This window comes from Urocitellus parryii, chromosome 6 (assembly GCF_045843805.1).
Source record: "Urocitellus parryii isolate mUroPar1 chromosome 6, mUroPar1.hap1, whole genome shotgun sequence".
Taxonomy (NCBI): domain Eukaryota; kingdom Metazoa; phylum Chordata; class Mammalia; order Rodentia; family Sciuridae; genus Urocitellus; species Urocitellus parryii.
The window spans coordinates 195339633-195352201 of NC_135536.1; the positions used below are offsets into that span (position 1 = coordinate 195339633).

At 49.2% G+C, this 12569-nt stretch overlaps 1 protein-coding gene across 1 annotated transcript; it reads right to left on the reverse strand.

Annotated features, from left to right (window-relative positions):
- Positions 1–203: 203 nt before the first annotated feature.
- Positions 204–9856, reverse strand: Pigt (phosphatidylinositol glycan anchor biosynthesis class T). Its single transcript, XM_026408312.2, has 12 exons — positions 9644–9856; positions 9290–9467; positions 6968–7095; positions 6569–6669; positions 6317–6403; positions 5687–5774; positions 5481–5578; positions 5225–5390; positions 4058–4258; positions 2056–2221; positions 1860–1943; positions 204–1060 (listed from the first exon to the last, which is right to left on the reverse strand). The coding sequence occupies exons 1-12, from the start codon at positions 9828–9830 to the stop codon at positions 808–810; spliced, it is 1737 nt and encodes a 578-aa protein (XP_026264097.1). The 5' UTR covers positions 9831–9856; the 3' UTR covers positions 204–807.
- Between the last annotated feature and the right edge of the window lie 2713 nt (positions 9857–12569).

The following is a 12569-nucleotide window of genomic DNA, read 5'->3' on the forward strand; positions in this document are numbered from 1 at the left end:
CTTATAGAAATACCAACAGCCAAGCCCGGGGAGTTCTGGGAATCACATCAGAGAGACAGGCAAGAAACAGGAGCAGATGAGGAGACAGCGGCATTCTGGTGACAGTGGGGTGGGGGAGGTAGGAGGTCCTGTTGGGTCACCCAGCATACAAGCCCTAGTCCCTAACGCATCCCGGGCCTTAAGGAGAGGAGTCAAAGAACCAGAAGAGTAGCTATCTTTATTCCACAGTCAGTAGATCCCACCACCACACAGAGATCAAACTCTCCAGCACACTCCACTACCCAAGCCAGTACCGCACCAACAGAACTGTGTGTGCGCACGCAGTACTGGGGACTGAGCCCAGGGGCATGCTACCACTGAGCCACATTCCCAGTCCTTTTTATTTTGTACTGTGAAACAGGGTCTTGCTAAATTGCACAGATGGCCTCAAATGTGCAATTCTGCCTCAGTCTCCCAAGTCACTGGGATCACAGGTACATGCCACCACGCCTGGTGCCCTAACCAAACTTTCTGCAATGACAGCAACACTGTTCTGTACCGTCCAATGCAGTGGCACTAACCCTTTTGGCTACTGAGCACTTGAAGTGGGGCTACCACAGCTGAGTGAACACATTTTTAGTTTAATTTGGATTTTAATGCCACATTTGGCTCATGGCTATTATACTGGACAGCACAGCTCTAGACCCTGGCCTGGTCTGGGGCAGTTTGGTTCAAAAGCCAACTCTGAGGAGAGCAAGTGATGGGAAGAACCCTGGGGTCACCACCCATCCCAGAGACAAACGGCAGCTGCAGTTGCTGAGGGACGTCTCAGAGTGGGGGGACCCCGCGGGCACGGCGGATGAGGTTGGCCAGGCGCTTAGCCAGGCCGCCAGTGCGGGGCTCCTCGATGTGGAAGGTTCTGGTGAGGAGGTTGTAGAAGGAGCCGTAGCACACGGCCACCACGGTGCACGTGAGGCAGATCACGTTGTAGGGCATGCTGAAGTCGGGCGTCGGCAGGCTCACCAGCAGCGGCTCCGTGTAGAGGCGTATGAAGTAGCTGGAGTCATCGGAGACTGGGAACCTGGGCAGGGCAGGAGTGCTGAAGCAGGATGGGGTGCTTCCCCCCAAGGTCATTCGCAGCCTTGGTGGCCAGTGCACCAAGGTTCTCAGCCGTGAAATCTTTTTTTTTTTTAATACCAGGGATTGAACTCAGCAGTGCTTAACCCCTGAACCACATCCCCAGCCCCTTTTTAAAAAAATCTTTTATTTTGAGACAGGGTCTCGCTAAATTGCTGAGCCTCAAAATCTTTCAACAGAAGGCACCTTACAGGACAGCCAACACCTAAGCCTCATCAAAGGAGAGCCACCAGGTGCTGCCCAGGAGGAAAGGGCCTGGGCCTGCCAGTGCGCGGCTGCCTCTCTGAGCCCAGCCTCGGCCTAAATGATGCTCCTTAAAGAAGTTCCTAAATAACCCAACGGGCTGCTCTCCAAACCCCTCCATCTATCCCTTCCAGAACAGCCTCCGCTCTGACTATGGCACAGGGAGGAGAGGAACAAGGCTGATTTCTTCGCTGTTGTTTCCCTGATGTGCTCTGAAACAGCTGGGAGGTGCTCCGTTAGACAGCCACTCAAGAGAGTCAGGGAGGAAATGAGGGCTGAAGCACTGCCACTGTCACCTACTTTCTCTTCTAGAAGCACTTCAGGACTATTTTATAAAGTCTTTACAAGAACCAGGGACTGCTGGAACTTTCACTAGCATTGGGTGGAACCTACACGTTACTTTGGAAGAGGTAACATCTGCACCAACCTGCCCCGCAGGAACCTGCACAATGCCCAGCAGGCAGCTGAGGGCAGTGCATCAGAAGGGCCTCGTCACTTACAGGGTGTTGAAGAGGGGGCTCCCTTCCCAATCCACTGGTTTGGCTGCCACCATGCTGGGCACAAGGGCGCTGAGGACAGATGGGCTGCAGAGAAGCAGAGACATGGCTCATGTTCCTCACTGGTTCCCTGACAAAGGGGTAAGTGGCATAGGGCAGATCAGGAAGGTGGGGGACAGCCTGTGGGGATGGATCTCACCTGACATAGAAGCCGTGGTTGGGGTCCGGGGTGTACTCAGTCCACTTGAGCAGTGCCCGCTCAAACTGGATGGAGACCTTGGTGACTGAGTTGGCCGGGAGCTGGATCAGCATCTCCAGGAGGTGGGGCTGCAGCCGGTCCTGGGCAGGCTCATAGTGGATGTAACCTGAGACAGACCAAGGTCCACCATCCCTCACTCCTGGGTCAGACTCCTACCCACACCTGTTCCTACCATTTGCCTGAGGGCCACAATCTGGATGCCTAAGAGGTGGGCTTTGGATCACGGAAGCCAGGCAGGTAGGAAAGGAAGCAAGGTCTCAGAGAGGGAGAGCACATTCCCAGGAAGCAGTCCTGGATGGGTCAGGAGGCTGCAGGCTGCTACCCACTCTCCACATCCCTAAAACTGGGGTGCAGACACCTAATGCTGATGCAAGGAAATTCACAGGAACACCTGGGGATTCTTGTCAAAAATATGGGACAAAAATCTAATCAAGTTTCTAAATCTAATCACCAATGCACAAGAAATGTAGGGGACGGAGGGACATATTGAACCCCAGCACAAGGACAAATCCAGAACGTAGAACATTCTGCACCACAAATGACCTCATTCCTCCAACACACACACAGCTCTGGGGGGGCAAAAGAGGGAGCCAAGCAAACTGCTTAGATTAGAGAGACTTAAGTGTGCCACACCAAACACAAGACGGGAATAAGAAGGGAAATCGGGAGGGAGAGGAGGAGGGGAACTTTGCACTTTCTGCCAGATTTTTTTCTAAACCTAAAACTCTCTAAAAAATAAAGTTTATTTTAAAAAGAATGAGACATTTAGGAGACCCATCAAGCAAATGTGATGCAAGAACCTTGTTTAGATCCCAATTCAAATGAACAATTTTACAAGGTCATGTTTAAGACCAGAGGGGAGAAAGCAGGAGTGATAATGATACGGTCATGGATTTTGAAAGTCCTTTTTCTGAAGTACTTAAAGGTGAGTTGACACAACACCTAAGATTTGTTTAACAAGTGTCAGCAAAAAAATAACCAAACCAACTTATTACAAAAAAAAAAGAGGGCTGAGTTATGGCTCAGTGTCAGAGTGAGGCACTAGATTCGATCCTTAGTACCACATAAAAACAAATAAACGAAATAAAGATATTTTTTAAAAAAAGATTAAAAAGAGGAGAAAGATGAATAAAAAAGCCAGGCAGCTGGGGACCACTGAAGCTGGGTGATGGGCAGAGGGGAGTTTGTCACACTAGCAGCACGTGTTTGAAGTTCTCTAAGTAAAAGGCAAAACCCCAAACAAAATATCTGGGGAGGATGTTTGAAATTGATATTGTGAAGATGGCACAAATAATGATGCTGAAAATAAGCAAAAACAGGTTTGAAATTATGGGAAGCAACAGAGCTATTTAAAGATTTTTAGTTTTTCACGGGGACACGATACAGCCTGTTCCTAAATCAGTCTCCCCCAACATGAAGGAAAAACAAGGGCATTGGAGCCCGACCTGGACACTAGACAGAAAGCACTCAGCACACATCAACATCTCCTCAGAAAGGAAAAACTAAATTTTAAATCTGCACCTCTTTACCCTCCCAAGAGCTGAAGGCCATCTCCCTGAGCTCTGCCACCTTCTTGGCTTCCAAGACCTATTTCTCTTGCCAACTCTTTCTTGTCTTAATGAGGCTGTGAGTCATCGTGGAACACAAGGATGTGCCCAAGGCTCCAGGAAGAGAAAGTCAGTGAAAAAGATCAGGAAGCTGCTGCCCTCAGACTGTGCTGCTATCAAGAATCACCAGTGCTGGTGTTTTCATTACATTGCTTTACAAGCAACTTCCAAATAGGACACACTGAGGCTTTCTGCTCCATTTTCCAAATGATTCCTAACTCTTCATGCCTGTGCAGGCCTTCAGAGGTATTTCAGGAACCACCCTGAAAAATGAGAGTCTGGGGGTCCTGGAGAGACAATGAGCTGGGGGGTCTGGCTGGGACTCAGCTCCTCACTTGGTTTGTTCTCCTTGCCCTTGGAGGTGATGGTGAGGGTGTGCACATACAGCCGTAGGTACCAGGGCACAGTGTCCAGCAGCAGCACCGGGAAGGCCCGGTAGGGGTGGTTGTTGTAGAGCAGCGTGCTCAGCTCCCCCTTCTGCAGCCCATAGCCGCTCACGTAGCGCTGGGCGTGGAGGAAGGGCACTGGTGGGGCTTCTGCAGAGAAAAGGAGCACCCGTTAGCTCCTAAAGACAAGGTCAGGGCTAAGCCAGGGAGCAGATGGGGAAAAGTTCTGCCATTAGAACTAGAAAACCTGGGCTCTGGAATCACCCCTCTTGCCTGGGTCCCCAAGAAATGACAACCGGATTACTATTATCTACAAAGTGCTTATGCACCCAACATTGTGCCCCCTTCCAACCCAAACCAGGTGCGCTCAGGACATCCTGCTGGTTCCCTGGGTAATACTGCAGAGGGTCCGAAGGGACTGATGCCTCCCTTGTCCCATGCATATTGTTTCTTGAATGCAGCGTCCTCTTTTTTACCATTCTATATCTGGGCACAGGGCACAAATTCAAAAATACCTATGAATACATGAATGAACGCCACATTTCACATTATCACATCCAATCCACCAGGGACTACTGTCCCTGTTTTGCAGTTGAATACAGGGTTAGGAACTGCCCAAAGTCACACAGCTTGGAAGAGCTACAGTCAGAACAGGAACACATGACCCCAGAGAGCTGGTCTTAATGGGATTCTGTTTTTGTTTGGGGTACTAGGGATTGAACCCACAGGCCCTGGATCACTGAGCCACATCCCAGTCCTTTTTATTTTTGAGAAAGGGTCTCACTAAGTTGCTGAAGCTAGTTTCAAACTTGCAATCCTGTCTCAGCCTCTTGGATTGCTGGGATTATAGGACGGTGCCACAATGCCCAGCAACCCTATGACTTCTAAAAATGATTATAAAGTCATTAATGGTACAGATTGAGGGGTTCTGCTGCAGCACTTCCAACATGTATGTCATGCTTTGATCATGTCTACCCTCCACCTCTTGTCCTCCCTTCTTTGCCCCCTGCCTGCCCTAAGATCTTCTAGCAGAGACAGGACAGTGAGTGTTTCTCTAGGAGAAAGAATCCCTCTAGCCTTTGGGGGCCCCGGTGGCCTGCTCACGTGCCCACTCACCATTCTCTGGGGGTCTCTTCCACTTGAGCTGAAGGTTGAGGTTGCGGGAGTTATTGATCATGGTTGTGTCAAGCAAGTCATAGACAGCATAGGTCTTCCGGGTGCCAAGGATAACATCTTGGTATGTGGTGGTGGGGGGTGGGTTCACCTCCAGTGTCTCATTGTCCTGGGAATACAAAAGCCACAAAGGGCTGAGAAGCAAGCAGAGGGGCAGGCTGGCCCTGGGGAGACGGGGTATAGCTGGAGACCTCGATACCTGGTTGTAGCTGGTGACATCCACATAGACTCGGCTCTCTGAAGCCAGGGGGCAGGGCTCTGTGAGGGTTCGGGAGAACATCCGGAAGAGGGACCAGTCTGAGGATCAGAAAGCAGGGCTGAGCAGGGCCTAGTAAGGGTGGCCACACAGATAAGGCAGGGTAGGAAGGGGTGGGCAGGTGGAGGCAAGTTGCCAGGGCAGCTTACCTTTTTTCCCCTGCCCTGTGATGAAGGCGTCAAATACAACTGTAAGGGTCTGCCTCAGCTCCCAGGAGATGCTGGTACAGCGGGCATTCTACCACAGGGGCCAGATGGCAGCAGTGAGGGGCCTCACTCTCATCCAACCACACAGCCTCAAGGACTCTGAATCGGACACAACCCTCATCTGTGCATGCATATTCACATCTATCGATCTGCTCCCATTCACTACTGAGCACTTGACCCTGAGCCAGACCCTGACAGCTTTCTGTGCATCACTTTGATGAACTGTCACAGCAGCCCAGGAGCTGATTCTCCTACCATTCTCACATAGAGAGAAGAGAACGAGGCTCAGGGAAACAGAATGACCCACTCAAGGTCATGCCAGCTGGCAAGGCACGGGACTAGCAGCTGGACTCACACAGCTCTGTTCCTAACCACATGCTCCCTGGTAAAGATTTACTGAGTACTCGCCTGGCAACCACGCAGTTTCCTTGGTGCATGGACAGTGCTCCACATAATTATCATATCTGCCACTTACTTCTCATTCAGCCAGAGCCAGACAATGGGCCACATCTGTACCTACACCTTCTCTCAGAGCCCCCATATGGTGGTCACCCTCTTCCTCCACTGACTTACTCTGCAGACAGGGCGGATGTGCACTGCCTGGGAGTGGTAGCTGGTGTGGAACAAGCGGTCAGCCTTCAGCAGCACAGAGAGGCCTGCCTAGACAAGGCAAGAAGAGATGAAAGGTCAGAGACCTGCATGGAGCACCTGGCATGGGGCACCAGTTCTCTTAAATGCCCCCTGGCTACCAGGCTGCAAACAGGCACTGCCAATTCTGTCCCCTCTCTGGGACTCCCACCCACACTAAGACCACTCCGGCCTCACCTTGGAACTACAGGGCAAGAGCTTCTTCCATGGGGTGAGGTTCTCAGTGCAGACCACCTCCCGCGGCAGCACAGCATATCGCAGAAAGTAGTGGTCAGTATCTGAGGGAAATAGATACTGTCAGGGAGGCCTGGGGCCCTGCCCCTCAGGGCCCACTCCAGAGACCGGGGAGACCACCCCTGCTCTCTACACCCCTCTCTAGCACCACCATCCAAACAGTCTCACTGACCCCTGGGACAGCGGGAAGCAAAGTAGGGACAGAGAGAGCAGAGTTTCTGGAGGCCTGCACATTGGAGGGATTTTAGATCAAGCCCAGGCTGAGGAGGGAAGAAACTGAGGGGAAAGGAGGAGAAGGTTGGGCAGAGGTTCCAGGAAGGAGGACTGCAGGGACTATCTCACCATTGGCCAGCCCCAGGGGTTTGAAGGAGGCTGTGGGGGTGACTGTGTTGGTGGAGTCGATGAAGTTGAGAGAGGCGCAGAAGATTCCTGAGAGGACATTACTGAGCTCCTTCCAGGACTTATCCACACTGGATGGAGACACAAACCCAATCACTGTCACAGGACTGTCTTGGCTCCCTTACCCAGAGCCTGCAGCAAGCCGCCAAACCCTTGGTAAAGGAGGCTGGATTCTCAATCATTAGACAGGCCAGACGACAGAGTCAGAGCAACATCCCTGCCCGGCTCAGCCACTTCCTGGCCTCACTGTGCTCAGCCTCTTCGTCCTCTCTCCTCTGGACAGCCCTCATCGCCACGGATCTCTGCTCAGGTGGATTCCTGCCTAGGACTGCCCTCCTCACTCTCCTCTGCCCATCTTTCAGGTTCGGCGTCCTGGCCCCTCATCCAGGAAGCCTTTCCCGCCTTCCTGAAGCATGGCCTCCTCTGTGCTGCTGTAGTTCTGAGCATCCGAGGTCCACTCTGGGAGACGGCCTGGTTATCAGTAGTATCGTGTCCTAAGTACCTCTTCCCCTCAACGAGGCAGTGTGTAATTTGACAAGAACTAGTGAGGGTCACCTTTGCACTTTCACAGTACCATGCAGAGTGTTCTGTTACTTCAGAGCAGACATCAGCTCACTGAGCCTCCCCGAGTGTGCTCAGCCAGGCAAAGCAAGAGTCTGCCCTGTGAATACTAGGGGCAGGAAGGGAAGTCCTGGTCCTCTCCTCAGGTGGGAAGTCTGATATCCAAAAATCTCCTTGAACTAGGGGAAAACAACTATTCCTATTAAATTGGGTATCTTTTCTTATAGAAATATTAAGAGATTTATTCTCTAGATAAAAAATAAAAAGCATAACATTCAATAAGCGCTAGAATTCTGAACTTCAGCTCAATATCATAGGCAATTATCACCGAGGGTAGACAGTGACAACAGAGCAGACAGAAAGTAAAGGCAAGGGAGCTAGAGTCAAGGCAAGAGCAAAAACTTTGGCCAATTGTGTGTGGGGTGGGGGGTGGGGAGCTATCACTGCTTGCTCCTTGTCTAAGATTGCTTTGGTGCTGTAGTGGAGTTTTGTTGTTTTGTGGTGCTGGGGCCTGTGCATTTGAGGCAAGCATTCTACCAACTGAAGTTTTTGATAATCCTTTGTTCAGTACTTTTCCATTACTCCAATCCTTGAAGCCTGAAAGCTTTATTCAAACTCTCCTTAACCGTGCTTTATTGAAAGTGCACAACACTCACCCACATAGCATTATTAAAAATTTTAAATTACTTTTTGATATTTAAATGTCAGTTTTCACATTAAATTCTGGTATCTCTTGCTTAATGAGTCTGACCACATTAAGCCTCTATTGCTACATGGCAACAAATCATAGGTGATAAGTGATGGCTGTCCTTTTCAGATTGTCACACAAGCTCTTAGGTCTGCCACACTCATTTTATAATTCTCATTCCTATGCTTCTACCAATTTTTTGGGGGGGAGTACCAAGGAAAATTCAAAGTGTTCCTGCCTGCAAGCTCCCAAGGGTGCTTAACTACTGAGCCACATCACCAGCCCTTGTTTGTTTGTTTGGGTGTTTTGTTTTGTTTTCAGAACAAAGGGTCTCACTAAGTTGCTTAGGGCCTCTCAAAGTTGCTGAGGCTGAATCTGAACTTGCAATCCTCCTGCCTCAGCCTTCAGTGAAACTGAGATTACAGGCATGTGCCACAGTGCCTGGCTCTATCAATGTTTTTATACCTTTACCAATTTACTTATCTGTGTGGCCCATGCATAGCATGCAATCTCTGCAACCAAAAAAGGCTGTACTCTTAACAGAACTGCCACAGCAGTCATTGGATATGCCTGTGCCCCCCCAACCCCACCAAACAGCAATTCCTCTAACACAGAGATCTAGCATCCTGAAGGTCAATTCTAGCCCACAAACATGTTTTGTTTGGCCTTATTATTTTGATGGTACTTGAATATGAATATGAAAGTATGAACACCTTTTAAAAAGGTAATCAGTTTGCCAGGTTTCTACAGACTTACATCCAAAAAGCACCAGTCATTTATTGCCTCTGTAAGGAAATGTATGTGCTACCTCAAGTCTGAAAGAATTAGGGGAAGTAAGTTTATTCAGCAAAGTAAAGCAGGCCACTCAAAGGTAATCCCATTTGTTACTTCCAAAGCCAGCTCCAGTCCCATGAGTCGCAGTCCACTGGAACTGTTATGCCCAAGCAGTGGCAGAATGAAACATCTTTCCCTGCCACATTCCATGGTATGCAATAGGACGCAAAGTAGACACTCACTCAGTGACAGTGTCTTGGAACCAGACCCAGAGCTCTGCACCTGATGGGGCCTGCAGGTACGGTGGCCCCCAGTAGCGGGTTCTCCAAAAGCCTTGCGTGAATGACAGATGCAGCTCCCGCAGAGAATACTTGGAGATCAGCTGCCCCAGGGCTTTGGGAAAGAGCCGGTAATGAGACACTGGGGGAGAGAAAGCAGGTGAGTGGTGAGCCCCTCGCCTAATGGAGAGCCTTACCTGTGTGGTCCATGCAGAGGGCCCACACCCAGGGTCCAGAACTCCACCGAGGGATGAGCCCCCCTTCCCAACAGAGCAGGCGCCACAGAAACCTTTCTCCGGCCAGACCTCACCCTCTCACCTCCTTCCCGCTGCAGCTCCGAATCCCAGCGTGTGCGGAACTGGAACATAGCGGCTACATCCCCGGAGGGCAGCGGGGTGATGACCAGCTCCTCCCGCAGGCTGTCGCGTGGGGGCTCTGCAAGGCCCCAACCGCCAGGCCCCAGGAGCAGCAGCACCAGCAAACCCAGCGGCTCGGCGGCCGCCATGCCCGGGGCCGCTTCCGCCTCCCAGCGGCGCCCGCTCCCACGAAAGGCCGGCGACCAATAAGAAGAGCGTGTGAGAAGTGACTTCCGGTTCAGTCCCGGAAGCTGGGGTACGGTTGCCAAAGCGACCGCCCCGAGAGCCAAAGTGATTTCCTCCTGAGCCGAGGGGTGTCCGGGACCGAGAGGACGCGGGAGGGGATGGGCAGGTGACGGGGCTAGGGGCTGGCTTGAGGACCCGTCCACTTCGAGGTGTTTCCACCCACCAGAAAGTGCTTAATAATACGGAGCGCGGCCTTGCCGCTTGATAGTTAAGGAAACAGTGGAAAAGGTCCATTATTTTTGCTAGGTCACGCTGCTGGGGTTGGGCTGCCCTCGGCTTCAGATTGTCTGGACTTGCTTGATCCAAACCTACCTCCTCGGAGGACAGTTTTGCTGCAAAATACCCAAATAACTAACTGGTTATTTGGTATGAAAAATTTCTAACCTATAGCAAAATTGAAAGAATGAGCACCTGTTTCCCCCTCACCTAGACGACACTATTAACGTTTTACCATTCTTGTACTTGATCACATAACCTTCTAGAATCCATTAATCCATCTGGTTTTAATGCGTTTTAAAATAACCAGACATTAGTATATTTCTATCTAAATAGTTCAGAATGCATATCATTAATGAGTTCAGTATTCACATTTTTCTTTCTCACCACCCCGAAACACACACACACACACACACACACACACACACATACACGAATGGGGGTTGAAGTCAGAGCTTCCAGCTAGCAGGAAGCCCTAGACCACTGAGCTATATCCCCAGCCAGCCATGTACATTTTTCTTTTGATGTAAAGCTCACCTACAGGGCCAGTGGCGGTGGGTGGCAGTGGGCAGCAGGGGTGGATGGTGTGTGTGTGTCTGGGTTTGAGGGAATCATGTCTGCAATCCCAGTGACATTGGAAGCAGGAGGATGGCAAATTGGGAGCCAGACTCAGCAATTTGGCCAGGCCCTGGAAACCCTGTCTCAAATAAATAAAAAAATAAAAATGGGGATGTAGATGTTTCCTCATCTGCAAAATAGAGAGACCTACTTTCAGAGTCATTGCTAGGGTTAGAAATTATGTACATGCAGGATCTGGAATGTAATAAGTGCTCCTGGGTTCAATCCCTAGAACCCAAACAAAACAAAAAAGCTCACATACAGTGAGATGTGCATGTCTGAAGTGCACATTGAGTTTGTTTGTTTTGGTGGTGCTAGGGATTGAACCCAGGGCCCTGTGCGTGCAAGGCAAGCACTCTACCAACTGAGTATATACTCCCAGCCCCCACACTGAGTTTTGACAAATATATGTACCTGTGTAATCCTAACTCCTATCCAAACCCCAGAAAGTTGGCTAATTCCTATTCCCATACAATCCCTACTCTACAATCCAGAGGTAAACAATGTTGTGATTTTCTCCCCATAGTAATATATTCTAGAACTGAATATAAATGAAATTATCACATATATTTTGGGGGTAAAGCTTTTTTATGGGGCGAATATTTTTGAGACTCATCCATGTTCTTGTATCAGCAGATTTTACTTTTAATTGCTGTGCAGTATTACATTGTATGAATAAGCCATAATTTATCTATTCTGTTGATAAGCATCTGAGTTCTTTGAAGTTTGGGGATATTAGGAACCAGGCTATTATGTATACAAGTTGCTTGGTAGATGTGTTTATCACATCACTTGGGCAAATATTTACGAGTGGAAGTGTGGGTCAAAGAGGAGGAGTATGAGCAAGGCACACCTGTAATCCCAGCAGTTTGGGAGGCTGAGGCAGAAGGATTGTGAGTTCAAAGCCAGCCTCAGCAACTTAGCAAGGCCCTAAGCAACTCAGTGAGACTCTGTCTCCAAATAAAATACAAAATAGGGCTGGGGATGTGGCTCAGTGGTTAAATGCCCCTGGACTCAATCTCTGGTACCATTAAAAAAAAAAAAAAAAAAAAAAAGGAGTATGTTTAATTTTATAAGAAACTGTTGGGTTTGGCTTGGTGGCACATGCCTGAAATCCCAGCCACTTAGGATGCTGGATAGGAAGATTGCGAATTCAAGGTTAGCCTGGGCAACTTTGTGAGACCCTGTCTCAAAATAAAAAATGAAAAGGGCTATCAGGCACAATGGCCCACACCATGTAATCTCAGTAGCTCAGGAGGCCAAGGCAGGAGATCACGAGTTCAAAACCAGCCTCTGGAATTTAGAGAGGCCATAAGCAACTCAGTGAGACCCTGTCTCTAAATAAAATATAAAAAAGGGATGGGGATGCGGGTTAGTAGGGAAAAAAATGAAGCAGGGAGAAAATAAAAGGGGAAAAAAAGAAACTCAGATCTTTCTCCAAAATGTATCCTTTTATTCTCCCACCAACAATAATGTGAGAGTTCTGGTTGTTCCACATCCTGGTCAACATTTCATGTTTTTAATTTGGGGGATCTTTTAATTTCATCTACTTGGATATACATGTAGTATATTGTGGTTTTAATTTGCATTTCCCTGGTAACAAGGATGCTGGGTATCTATACATGTGCTTATTACCGTTCAGGTAGCGTCTGTTGTGAAAGACTCTTTTAAAAATCTTTTGTGCCCAATCCATTTTTCTTCTTTTTTTCTTTTTTCTTTTTTTTTTTTTTTTACTGGCCTGCCTTCTGGTATTTGTGTCTATGAGGGGCACTGGACATTGATCGCAGGGGCACTGCCACAGAGCCTCA